Here is a 13,977-nt window from a genome sequence, read left to right as displayed (position 1 = left end):
GAACTGTGTTTCCTAAATTAAAATAAAATGTTTTAACATTATTTTTGTAGGTTTAAATAGCTTGGGGCAACTTCAGATATTTTATTTTAAATTTACAAATCTTACCTGTCTTTAACAAAATAAAGGTCTTGGTATGAAATAATGCCTTGGTGTAGGAAATGGCAGGTGTATCAAAATATCATCGACGTGAATGTGTGTCATTGTAGCAGGGTGTGGTTTGAGGCAAAGCTGCAGGGGAGGGTGGAGAAGTGGGTTCACAGGACAGTGCCAAGCAAGCCCGGCTGGCACAGCTGATTGTCATCATGCTAACCAAGACTTCCCTATTTCTAGTAGCTGCTGAGGGCTGGAGGAGCAGAGGCAGACAAGAGCTGAGCTGAAGCTACAGATTCCACAGAGCCTCCAGCTCTCAACACTGTTAATAAAAGTGCACTCAAACTCATCCAACGGTCTCTGAGTGTGTGTCATGCTGAGGTTCTGGTAACGAGTGTTACACTCATGTTGACTGGGGCTTGCTAAAGACTGACTAGAATGTCACCCTCCTCCCTACAACCACATTTCCTGCTGGTTTAGTTCTATGTTTTCTGGTCTAAACTCTAATTTTATGTATTTATACACATTGTCTGTTTTTTTATTAGATCATTACAACTCAAGAAACAATTAAGGTTGAAGAGCTTATCAAATACACTCTGGGGAAATTACATATTTGAAAGAGTGTAAATGTGAAATACAAAGCCCACGATCTGAATAAGCTCCAATAATTATGGATCTCATGTTTTTCATACAGCACACAAAGTAATATCAGATGATCGTATCGAGAGCAGAAGAACCGATAAGTGTGATCGATAGGCAGGCAGACTAACGATCCCGGGGAATTGGACTACTGGGAACCAGTTCTTGATTCCCATCCCTCCTTCCAGTTGTGTTAACACAGAGTGATTTTGTTTGAGCTTTGTTGTTGTTGTTGTTGTTTTTTGACAACTCATCATTTGAATCAGGAGTTTGTTGAGTTGCTTTATTTTCAACCTTCATTTCTTCATGTGCAGCTTCCTTGTCCTGTTTTACTGAGAGTTTAAAGGGTAATTGGACTTAAGTACCTTTCAAACAACCACAATTTTTGTAGACTTTGGGTCATTTTGAATGAAGAAAATGTTTTTGCTCAATGTTGACAGAATTCAGCATCTTAAATCCAATTTGATACATCATAGCTCTTTTTAAAAATGTCTTTTTTCTCTGGAACTTCGCCTTGGATTGTACAGGGAAAGTTTGCCTTTTATGTGGCAGCACATATCTCAGTATCTGACCCACTGGATTTGCTTACAGTCGTTTTTACTGTTTATTATTACTGAAGAAAACATCACCAAGAAGAAACCAACATGACTTGAAACAGTAATCACATAGAGATGCAGACTTTGATTCACGTCAATAGCCCTGAGTTTTAGAAAATCTTTTTTTGATACACTGCATTTGAAAAGCTTACCTGCTGATTGTGTTCATTTGTTAGTTCTTAATATGACCTTCTCCTCTGCCGTAATTACCGCCCTGCTGCTGAGTTTTTGGGACGTGTACACTGAGCAATAGCACTGTGTTTAAACCATAGAACATAATAATTATCATAATTAACTTCCTCAGTGCCCAGTCTGTCTTGTACCAGCTTCTGCTTTTTGCGTGAGAATGTAAGATGAGTTGAATCTTACATTCTTTTATGGCTTCAAACTGAAGACGTGGTGTTCTTATCTACAAGTGACTAGAGACACTTCTTGTGGCTTGTATACCGAGAAATACCACAGAGCATCATAATAAACTTCTTCAGTGCCCAGTCTGTCTTGTACCAGCTTCTGCTTTTGCCTGAGAATCTAAGTTGATTCCATTTATGGCTTCAAACTGAAGACAGGTAGTTCTTATGTATCAGTGACTCGACACTTCTTGTGACTTGCACATTGAGAAACACCACAGAGCATCATAATAAACTGCTGCTTCATCAGTGTAACTCTGTCTCTTCTAACTAACCTCTGCTTTTGACATATACACTCACTGGACACTTTATTAGGCACAAATTGATTGTACTGAGATGACATTGGCTTTGCCTTTATAACTCCCTTAATTCTTCAACAAGGTCCAAGAAATATTCCTGAGATTATTATTATTATGATAGCATCTTACACTTGCTGCAGATTTGCCAGCTGGAAATCCATGATGTGAATTCCCCACACCACACAGAACTAATAAGCCAATCACAAGGCATCAACTCATTGCATTTAGAAATGTAGATATATATAAGGAAACCAACTCCCATGCTCCCTGTTTTTCATGAAAAAAATCACAAAATGTTGATGCTTGTGGGGAAGAGAATCGATGTGTCAAGGCAAATAAGAGACTTTTTAAACCATGTGGAGCAGCTCTCACCATTAAAATCATGATAACTTTAGTGTGCTTAGTCAACTTTAGATTTAGTTGTGTTAATGCTGTAAAGCACAGGATTCTTTATTTCGATGTGCGAGACTCTTGTGGTCCTTCATGAAATTAGCACAAAGTATGTGGAAGCGGTTAAAAGCCACAAAAACATGCAGAAGCAACTAGAATAATAAAGAGAAACAGGAACATTGTTGTGTGAATGTTATACAGCATTTAAATGTAAATTCAAGCTAGCATTCACGAAATAGTGTTCCACACATTTTTTGGCCTTTAACTACTTCCGCATACTTTGTGCTATTTTTATGGAGGACCACAAGAGAAATAAAGAATCCTGTGCTTTAATAATAATATTGTGTAATATAACGTGCATCTGTAAATTCATTTCTGAATGCGTTTTTCAATGATTTTATTCATTTAAACATTAATAAAATAAGTTATTTTTTTAAAATAATTTAATTTAGAATAAAAACACTATTTATTAATCAATATTTCAAAATGAATTATTCATCCATTAATAAATACTTAAATTGAAAATTGATTTGACAAAAAAAGAATTAAACTCTGAATAAAAACCTCATTTGAAAAAGTTTTTTCAAATTCCAAATTAAAAAACATATTTTTGAAATCTTTTTGAAAGGTTGATACTGGACTGAAATCTGGTGACTGTGGAGGCAATTTGACTATAGTGAACTCACATAGTGTTTTATCTGGCTGGAATCAGCCAAAACAATTGTGGGTATGAAAAGATGCACATGTTCAACAACACACAGGTGGGCTGTGCCAGTTTTATTTATGCTCACTTGGCATAAATGACCCAAAGTGTGCCAAGAAAATGCCCCCCAAACCCTTACAGCACCACCACCAGGCTGAGCTGGTGATACAAAGCAGGATGGATCCATACTTTCATTTCAATCAATGTAAATGAATAAAATCAAAACTTTACTAACAGCACTAAAAAAGAGAAGTTGATATGATAACAATATGCAAAATACACAACATGAGACTTGAATTATAAGATGAACTTCCTGTTCTTCTCTGCTGCTCTGTAGCTGATGTTGACACTGTGACTGATTAACAAAGTCCAAATGTAGAGGCCAGATGTCCTTCTTCCACATGTGACAGCAGTTTGAACAGTGTTGTTCTTGGCTTGACTAAAACATTTGTCATTCATATAACATAGCTTAACAATAACTATCATTGCAACATGAAAAAAATCTCAGTGCAGATACTTCAGGCAACAACTCTTTGATTTGAAGTAATGCAGTGCCCTCTGTTGACCAGTTATTAATATCATCATTAATATTATATTTTTGAGATTGAGACTATCCAAAAGTCCTCTGAGGTTTTACTGCAGTATTCAAACAGACAAAGCTTTCTTTTTGCAGATCCATCGGTTCTTCTCATTACAGCTCACTGATTTAAATCCTTGGTCTTTGACAGAGATTGCACAGTGACCATCAGAAGGAAGCTGGTCGATCCAGGAGCTGAGGAAAACAACAAATCTGCTCAAGGCTGATGGACACTGGTACACTGTAATTGATTTATCACAGATTTGGGAAATACTTGAAATTTATATTGATTCAAAGTGTCTCTTACCTACTAGTCAGATTCCTTCCATCCAGCCACTTCCATTTCCCATCTTCAACTCTCAGACCAATCCAGTATCCTTTGTTTCCATATGTCCAACTCATTTTACTGACAGTTTTCTGAGGACAGAGAGAAAGTTGTCAGAGATATTTAAACACTTTGCTCTAAGAAAGCTTTCGATCTAAAGAAATTGTATTTTTATTTTCATGAAGTCTGTAATAAAGTGTCCCACAGTTTTCTCATTACCTTTTCTTCTTCATTAATCACAACAACCAAATCTGAAATCTTTCCTCTGCAGTTTTCTCGAGCTTCTTCCCAGGTTTTCCATTGATCACGGTTAGCATCATTAATTGCATAGCAGCTGGACTCAACATGATCCCATCCCTTCTGACAAGGGTTACATTTTCTGTCTGCAAGAATAGAGAACTGTTAATAAACAACATCAGTGCATATCTATGTTAAATTAGGTAATTTTGTACAAATATATTTGGAACATACTGTTATTTTCTTTGGGACAGTAGGCATCAATGCTCCATTGAGCTTGACTAACATTGAAGTCATTCCCTGATGTCGTCATCTGTTGTATTATTTCTGTTAGGTTTTTCTTTTCTGTCTCCAGCTCCTTATTTTTCTTTTTGAGCTCCTGGTTTTCTGCAAGTTGTTTTTCTGTGAGAGTAGAGTCTCGTGTCAGGTTGTGAATCTGCAGTATGAGGTTGGTTTGGTTCCTCCTCAAGTCTTCAGTGTCTGAGCTGACTTTGTAGTATAGATCTATCAGGTTGTGATTGGCAACAGTTAGTTGTTTGGTTTTCTTCTAACTGCTTCAGGCGAGTTCAGTAATTGTCAGTTAATAATGTGCAAACTCTAAGCCCCTAAAGAAATCCCATTATGTTGTTTAATTTCTTTTTCCATTTTGTTTTTTAATTTTATCACAGTTCAAAACATCTTCTGTCTGTTCTAATTCAGGTTTCCCAAATTTCTGCGCATTAATACCTATGTTTGTGCTTTTCAGATTTGTCAGATTAATTTTAAATAAAGAACAAAAAGAAGTAAACCACAAACCCCATACTCAGTCTTTTATCACTGCCGATATCTGCCATATTCATTATTTCATACCATGCATTCATGTATTTCATGTAAACACTCTGACAATAAAAAGTATATATTTGTTTTGATTTTTTTTTTCTAGCTGAAGATATGTTGTGTCAGCATAAGGGCTGTACTGTGACTGCAGGTGTGAGTCCTTGTAGAATGTCTTCAAATCCACTTTGACTGCATTCGTTGTTGTCAAAGAATATTTTCTAAGTGTCTGTCAAAATATTGTTGTCAGAGGTTGCCTCTAAAAATAAAACAGTTTTCTGAGTAACAAAACATTTCAAAAATCGTAGTTGAAATTGTCCTGATCAAGAAATGTGGAATTTGTATAACAACAACAACAACAATACTACTACTACTACCACTAATAATAATAAACGCATCTTTTATACATGAAATGATCTTTTTCATACTTACGGTAGACAGTGGCTGCTATGATGCCAAACACCAACATGACACAAATGATTCCCAAACAACAAGCCAACTGTTTATAGTGGCGATGTCTGCTCGTAGTTCTGTCTGATGTCTTGTCTGGAAAAATATTTATAGTCTTGAGTTAGTGAAGACTTGATAAAAATTTCATATAGTTTAAAAGTGGACATGAACACATTTATTGGAGCTAATTTACACCATGGAGCCCTTATGTAAAAATCTATAATAGATTTAACAGTGTCTGTGAAGCCAAAGCAATAACTGACAAGAAATAACTGTTTAAAGTTTTAGTTTTTAAGAACATGTTTAGCGGGATCTTGTGCCAGTACAGAACGTAACAACTGCTTGGTTGTTGTTAATAGACTTACATTAGTTTATGTTAGAAACTAGTGACAGAAGTGATCTCAGTAGTGTAACAAGTGTCATCTGGCAGTTGTTGCTCTCTGCCAGGTGATTGGCTGAAGAGCTGTGTAAAGGTAGTGGGTGTGTGGGGTGAAGTCAGCGCTCTTCTGTGGAAAAAACCAGAGGCAATTAATCCACTCGGGTGCGAGTGGGTATACTCTCGGTAAGAGACTTGCCATTTTTGTTTGGATCATTTGCTATTGTATGTGCTTATTTTTAATGTGTCGTTGGACTTTTTTTAGTGTGACTTTTTTTAGGCGGTTATTGAGAGTGAGTTGTGTAAGGGCGGACTAACCTCCCTTTTTTGCTTTTTGTTTAATTGTTTGTGCCACTTCCCTTTATCTCCCAGATCGCAGGCCATGCATAGCGCTGATTCCCAGCTGCGCTGAGACCCGAATTGCTTGCAGTGCGTGCCACGATTGCAGTGTCGCTAAGCGGGGTGTGACGGGTTGCAGTGTTGTTATTTTCGCACAGTTTGTGTGGTAAGTCTCATGTGCAGCTGGGATATCAGCAGGATGTGTTGTAAGTCCTGTCTGGAAACAACGGGGAATTTGTATGTTTAATTAATGTAATAAATAAATGATCAATTTATTTCTTTGCCCCGTTTACTCATACCTTGTCCTCGGTTACAGTAGAAAACAAGGACACTAAAACAAACAAACAAACAAACAAACAAACAAACAAACAAACAAACAAACAAACAAACAAACAAACAAACAAACAAACAAACAAACAAACAAACAAACAAACAAACACAGTCTTACAAAACTCTTTGTGGCAGCCCCTGGCATGTTTTATGTCGAACATGATTGGAAGTCCTGACATCCTGTCAGCATGAAAAAAACTGTTTACAATCGGACTTCGTTAGAGATAATGTGAGATAACGATTTCTAAATCAAAATAAGAAATTAAGGTTTCCAAATAGTGTCAGTCAATCTTGTAGGCAATCTTTTCCCTGTGGACATGCTGATGGATGTTAGGATTCCCGCTCACACTTCAGTGAGAAACTTAATTACATTTATGCTGCGATGCGCATATAGTAATCAGTTCTGCCATAAACTGTCTGCATGTGTTTTGGGAAAGAGAGAACATTTAAGTGCATAAATAAAGTGCTGATCGCTAACTAGCAAACAACTAAATAACTACTTCTTCAGAGATGGAGCAAAGGTGGTCAGTATATCCTTGCTTTGTTTTGTTTTTAACATAAAGCTCATTGCTGACAGGGTTGGGAGCAACCATTATAAATGGTTTTAGTTCTAGTGTCCTTGTTTTCTGCTGAGTTATTGGTCACTAGTTAGCTGACACTGTGAAATTAACCAGTAGCCTAACGTTTCTTACTATAATACTTTCGTATTATAGTAAGTTAAAACAAACCTTTGAATATATGACTTATGAATGTACAAAGATTGAAATACACATACCTCACTGTGATATATAAACTGTTGTAGCTCAATGTATTTTTGAAAACTAATGACCAAAAATGCAGTTTTGTCTTTTTTTTATTCAAACATGCTTGCGGACCTCTTACAGGAACTAGTATAAGTGACGACCGTGAATTATGAACCCTGACACGACTTTGCAGCAACCAACCCAGTGACATCATGTTCTATGCTGGCACAAGATGGCGCTAAACATGCTCTAAAATCTTTAAACACTTATTTCTTAAATCCAGATTTGTAAACAGTGCTAAATCTATAATCGCTTTTTTTTTTTTTTAGAGAGAGAGAGAAGGGAGTCTGTGTCCACTTTAAAACGCATATTGTACCATGGAAAAACGTATTTTATTCATGTAGGGCAACGAAACTGAAGTAAACGTTCTTCTTGTCTGGCGTAAAAATCTAAATAACAGAAATATTTTATCTACTTGATTATTGGTTCATTGATTATTCAATGTTGCTATCTATAAGTCCAACATTTCCTTTTTGTCTCGCTGTCGCAAATGATGGTATTTTAAACTTCATTTGAGTGTCTGGAACAGCTGAAGCCACATATCAGCTTTGAAATGCGCATTTACACAATGTAACTCATGCTGTTCTCTATCTTTGGAATGTAAACCCTATAAGGAGCATCTCCTAACTATTATGAGCATGAATGATAAAAGCATTTTAATATTAAACTGTTAAATACCACTTGTCCTTCAAAACTTTGGTAAAAATGATTGTAAAAGGAGAACATTCACCATTTGAATCTAATTGTAAAACTCAGGATGCTTCATGTCTCTTCATTAAATCCCTGTTAGGGAAATGTTCCAGTTTGAAAGACACTCAAACTGATCAGTACTCGTCACACCTTCTTGTACTGACAGTTTTAGAAATTTTCACTGTATTGGACATTTGTTTACGGTGGATTTGTGTTTTCTTTTCTTAACTCACCGTTTGTGTCCAGAGTTTGTTCCTTTGCTTCATTTTTCACCTCCACTTCATCAAAAACAGTTTCCTCCTTTTTAACTGAAAGGTTTAAAAATTAACTGACATTCATAAGTTATCATACAACAAACAGGGTTTCATGCCAGAAACACCTCACCTAAGAGGCATCTGGGACACATTCAAGTCAGATCCCCAAGCCACTAGCTGAAGTGGTTCAGGCACCAAGCTCTTAAAATATCAGTGTAAAAATCCTACTTAGCTCAAGATCTTATTTGCTGATTTCTACTGATATTTTTTTATAGTCACTGTTACTGTTTAAAACAAATCAACATTGAGTAAATTTGCAATTATAGTCATCAAAAGTAGCTTAGAATGTATTTTCTTGATGCAGTGCATTGGAAAAACTTACCTTTTGATTGGGAATGTTTCTTTTCTTTGAATTTGACTGTGGCATAGTTAACTTCCTCCTCTGCCATCCTTACAGACTTTCTGTTGAGCTTCGTGTAACTTCTAGACAGAGAAATAACCCTCTATAAGAGCCACAGAGAAGCAAAATAAGAGACAAGGTTGAATCTTCTGACGTGTCATGTCTGTTTCTATTGCCAACTTCTGCTTATGGGTGAGAAAATAATTGCATGCATGTCATGATCAGTATGAACCTCAAAGTTGTGAATATATACTGGAGGCAGTGTACATACTGGAAAGTGATTTCTATAGATTTCTATAGATTTGCAAAGCAGAATCACAACATCAAAAATATGTTAAAGTCAAAACATAGCATGTTATTTAATAACTGTTCGCATAAAGACATTATCATTTTAGGGACTGAGATTATCTCAGGATAGAGCACATGAGTTTGACCAAGTCACTGTATATTTGCATTCACCAGAAATTCTACTAGATGCACTATGTGGTGTACTGGGGCAGCTGTGGTAGCTCATTGCATAAAGTTAAATTGATCCCCCGTCTTCTCCATTCTGGATGTTGGGCATGATACTGATCCCCAAGTTACCCCCAATGCATCCACTGGAGTGTGACTGTGTGTGAGTGTCGTCATACAAGACACTTAGATATTGAAAAAAAGCACTTATATGAACCTGTGTGTGACTGGCTTGTAGTTAACAAAAGCACTTTCTCGTGTTTTGATTGAACAAGGTGCTTGAAACATTTCTCTGATATCTTGGTCCATATTGACATGATGGCATTACACAGTTGCTTGAGATTTGTCAGCTGCACATCTGCATGATTCAGTAAAAGGACTAGATGTTGTAGTGATAATGCATTGCTTTAAATGGCGAGAATCTTGAGAATCTTGAGGGACGGCTGTTATGAGGAAAGGCAGCCCAGAAACTTTACCAGCAGCACACATTGTTGTGTGCCTTTCGGCCTTTTACCCGAGCTAATCTGCCATCTGACACATCGTCAGTAGTGGACCTTGGATTTATCGGGTGTTTCAGCCATTATCACTAGACACCCTCATCCAAGGAGGCCCTGCCAGGGTTGATCAGGCCCTGGAGTGTGTCACTGGTTTATGTTAAATTGTTATTCTCTTCTACTTTCTTCTGTTTAGTTTTCTACAGTTTATTTTCTCATATCTATTCAATGTAACTGAGAAATAATACTTACCTCTTTAGCATTTATGGAGCCTCACTTCTTCAAAGGGATAGAAAAGGTGATAGAGAGAAGTAAGACAAAAGGGGTGGTTGAAGAGTTGTAACTAATAATGTAGCAATGAATGTATTGTAATGTGTCATGGTTCTAGGTCTGGTGACCCAGTGTTTATGTTTTTGATCATTAATATTCTTTGATTTAGTTACTGGTTATATTTTTGTGAATTCTAGTTCTTAGGTTTTGTTACTGTGCCTCCATGTGTTACAGGTGTCACGTTGAGTCAGTTATGTTTTCATGTCTGCTCTTTCCCGGCCCCTATGTCAAGTCCATGTCTCAGCGTGTGTCTCTAGTTTCTTGTTTTACTGTAATAATTCTGTTGTGATAATTGTGTATTCTGTTTTGCTTCCTTCCTGTCTCTGATTATATCAGTTTAGGTCCAACTGTGCTGCCCTGTTGCAGATTCCCTCATTACCCTCAGTGTATATATTGTGTGTTTTCCTTGGTTCGTTGTTGGGTTGTCTGGATAAGTTCCACATGTTTCCCAAGTCTCCCGTTCTTTTCAGGTCTTAGTTTCCTCTTTCCTGGTTTCAGTTTTTGTGTTTTAGGTTTCTATATTGTTTTCTATGCACCTCGTGTCTTTATGTTTAGCTTTCCCCAGTTTAGGTTTTGTTAGTTTATCGCAGTCCTGTCACCTTTTTTTTTAATGTTTTGTGCAGCCCAAAATAAAGGCTCGCTTTTTGCTAATATGCACCTCCATAGTCTGCATTTGGATCTACACTCTCTCCACTCCACGCCATCTGCCTCAGCAGACGTGACAGGAAAGATAACCTTGCAGTTACAAGCAGTGTGCATGCTGAAGACAGATTGCTCAAATTGACAGACAGTAAAAATATACAATAGTCTGAATTTTGACTGCAGGATTCAAACAGATAAAAACCTGATTTAAAAATGCACTCTCTATGTACGTAAACAACATTTCTTCCGAGTTCCTTGGGACTTGCACTTCATGAACAGCAGTGGTCAATAAAGAGGCAAAAATATTCATGAAACATACATTAGAAATTACTGTTTATCAACATATATCTTTGTAAAAAACATTTATTATAAATTCCAATTCTTTGGATATTTGTATGTATTATGTTATCACCCTCCTGTGAATGCAATGCTATGATCTACATTTGGATTTCTTTTATATGTCACATTAAACAGGTTCATGTTCAAGAGGTTTATCATGAGATGACCCTCACGTGGTCTTCTCATAGAACTGTGCAGGGTCTTTTAGATCTTTTATTGCAAAGCCTAATCTTAGCTTCCTCATCTTGAGTGTAAACGTTGTGTATTTATTACAGTTCCCGGGTCTTGGAACCAGGGTATTAATTTTTGTGTATTCATTATTTGTTGTCAAAAGGGGATTATGATCAGGCTTTATTCTTTTATTAATGGTTCCCTTCTATTTATGAGTTTTTGATATTTCATGCCTTTAGTCTGTGTTTTGGTTTTGTTGATAGGTCTGCTAGTTCCCTTTTGTGTTCCCTTCTTCTCCTCCAGTCTTTCCCGTGTTTGTCTTTTGTCGCTGTGTCAAATTAATATGGTTGAGTCGCTGACTCAGTTTTGATTATACTTACTCTTTTATTTTGATAGGCTGTTGTCTTGTCTCTAGTGCTTTGTTTTAAATTTTACTTCCCTTGTCTCATTACTGTTTCCTCCTCCCTCATTACCTGTATTGCATTTATTATCTGAGTCTCCTCTCATGGGTGTGTGTTTCTTTGTGCTGTCTTTTCTAGTGCTTGCTCTCATTTGTGTATACTTTGCATTCTTACAAGTAACAGTATGAAGCTACTTTTTGAGTACATTTCTCCCTTACAAGTCCAGCATTTGAGCCACATTCTGCTTCATTACAGTTTTTCTATTCATCAAGGTGTATCTTGTTTGTAGACTTTGACAGTTATACACCTGCATTGCCAAGAATTTCTTTATGTGTAGATGTTAAACTGTTTTTCTTGACCATGGAAATAATTCTGTAATGCATTTTCAAGCTTTTTTCAGAGCTTGGAAAGAAAAAAACATCCTCAAGAAATTTAAAGAAGTCCTGTCTCTTTTCTTCCCAAGCTTCTTAGATTAACATGACCTGGATGTCTGAGAACCTTCATAGACAATTCTGTGATGCACTTTAGTTGTCTTCTGTTGTCTTCAGGCCTTTTAGTGTTGCTGAGTTGGTCAGTACAGCATAAATGGTCAGTACTGCCTTTGAATCTCTTTGTATTGTGTACAATGACAATAAAGGAATTCAGAACAATTCAATTTAATTCAAATCTTGCAGATCCTGACAACTTGACATCTTCTCTTCTACTTTTGGCATCTTCATCGCTGCAACATCTGCTAGCTGTCTTTTGGTCACAATGTTAAGGTGGTATGTGTAAAATACTCATCCACACATATGTGTCTGAGGTTGACCTCAGTGGCTTCCAAAACTGATGAAGTTGTCTCCCTGTATATGCATTTCTTGATTTGGACTTACTGTTCGTTTTAACTACAAAAGAAGTGTACTTAATATCATTCTCTGTCATTGTTATTTTGTCTTTCTGTTGAGCCTTTTGTGAACTCTACTCAGAGATGCCCCAGTATTAAAGCCACAGAGCATCATAATACAAGAAGTTACTGTTTCTTAACTCCGTGACTTCTGTTTCTTGTACCAACTTCTGCTTTTGACTGGAAAAAGTAAGTTGCCCCATTTTGCAACACTTTGTGTTACATATACACTCACTGGAAAATGTATTACATACACTGTGCTAGTACCAGGCTGAACCACCTTTTGCCTTTTTTGGAGTAGATTCAACAAAGTGCTGCAAACATTTTTTCAGAGATTTTGGTCCACATGATAGCATCACACAGTTACCACATAATAGCCAGGCGTTCACAAATAAATAAGGTTTGTCTGATATTAGGAGACTTTGGCTTCTTTGTCAGGAGACGTTACCTGCTTAAACATGTATGTGTCACTTATTCATAAAACAATATATATCCTTGCGGCTTTTAATAGCCTAAATATGCTTCACAAATATTTCTGCTCAGGTTAAAAAAATCTTCTGCACATTCAAAACATGTCACACAGGTCTCTGTTTGGGAATCAAGCACATGTCATCAATGCTACTAAGTATGACTGAAAACAAGAAGCCCAGGCAACATCTTAAGATTATGTCACAAACGGCCCAGAGGCCAACACAAGGAAAGTACCCAGATGCAGACACAACATACTCAGTGAATCAGACTCACATTATTTACAACACAGATCTTGACTGCTTACATGCAGTGAAGCTGATTTCCAGCTTGGGGAGGGTATTGAAGACTGAGCAGCTGAGTATTTGTCCAACCTGAGGTTTAGTGTTTCCAGCACAGTCAGCAGGCAGGAGGGCAGGCAGTAGAGGTGAAGAGAATCCAAGTTTAGACGGCAAGGTTCAGTGGTGGGTGAGATTTCTGGCTGGAAGCTGGGTGCTTACGGTGTAACTGATGAGTCAAAAACTGAGAACACAAGGAGAGGTAGGTAAGGCAAAACATCGACCTGAAAGGAAACACAGAGAGATGCAACTTGTTACCACCACTGGTAGCTGTCGGACTGGCAAAGGAGAGGTGACGACACTGGGTTTAAATGCAGCCTCTTGATTGCAGCTGATGCACCACAGGCGAAGGAGATTACCTGAGCTACGCCTCAGTGCGGACCCAGGGACACACAGTGGGCCAGGAGACAAACCCAACACTCGCTCGGATCATGACAGATTAGCTGGAAATCAAGCAACAACACATCTAAACTAAAATGTGCTAAAATAAATAAATAAAGTAACCTGCTTTTTAGACCTTTTTAGTAAAATTTCTATTGTTGCAGGTATTATTTTAGTGGATGATTGTCAGCCTTCACCTTTCTTACAGCAGCTTAAATACTGTTGTTCTTTGCTTCATGAAAACTTGTCAAAAAGATAAAAATTAACAACAATGTGACATTCCGTTAAATATAACAGCCTAACACTAAAACATAGATTTATTACAATAACTATCACCAACATAAAAATATCAGAATACA

At 37.1% G+C, this 13,977-nt stretch overlaps 1 protein-coding gene across 1 annotated transcript; it reads right to left on the bottom strand.

The window, feature by feature from the left end:
- Nucleotides 1–3,197: 3,197 nt before the first annotated feature.
- Nucleotides 3,198–13,392, bottom strand: LOC116314819 (C-type lectin domain family 12 member B-like). Its single transcript, XM_039619655.1, has 8 exons — nucleotides 13,274–13,392; nucleotides 8,701–8,801; nucleotides 8,298–8,372; nucleotides 5,509–5,622; nucleotides 4,498–4,665; nucleotides 4,246–4,409; nucleotides 4,009–4,118; nucleotides 3,198–3,896 (listed from the first exon to the last, which is right to left on the bottom strand). The coding sequence occupies exons 2-8, from the start codon at nucleotides 8,765–8,767 to the stop codon at nucleotides 3,770–3,772; spliced, it is 825 nt and encodes a 274-aa protein (XP_039475589.1). The 5' UTR covers nucleotides 8,768–8,801; nucleotides 13,274–13,392; the 3' UTR covers nucleotides 3,198–3,769.
- Nucleotides 13,393–13,977: the final 585 nt, after the last annotated feature.

This window comes from Oreochromis aureus, linkage group 11 (assembly GCF_013358895.1).
Source record: "Oreochromis aureus strain Israel breed Guangdong linkage group 11, ZZ_aureus, whole genome shotgun sequence".
Classification (NCBI taxonomy): Eukaryota; Metazoa; Chordata; class Actinopteri; order Cichliformes; family Cichlidae; genus Oreochromis; species Oreochromis aureus.
This window is presented reverse-complemented; position numbering and strand designations above follow the sequence as displayed.

Excerpts from the sequence above, each read along its gene's own strand:
- LOC116314819 (XM_039619655.1), bottom strand. The coding sequence starts at position 8,767 with ATGGCAGAGGAGGAAGTTAACTATGCCACAGTCAAATTCAAAGAAAAG. Across the intron at positions 4,410-4,497 it reads CTGTCCCAAAGAAAATAACA|ACAGAAAATGTAACCCTTGT; the intron begins GTATGTTCCAAA and ends CTATTCTTGCAG. Across the intron at positions 4,119-4,245 it reads TGATTAATGAAGAAGAAAAG|AAAACTGTCAGTAAAATGAG; the intron begins GTAATGAGAAAA and ends CTCTGTCCTCAG.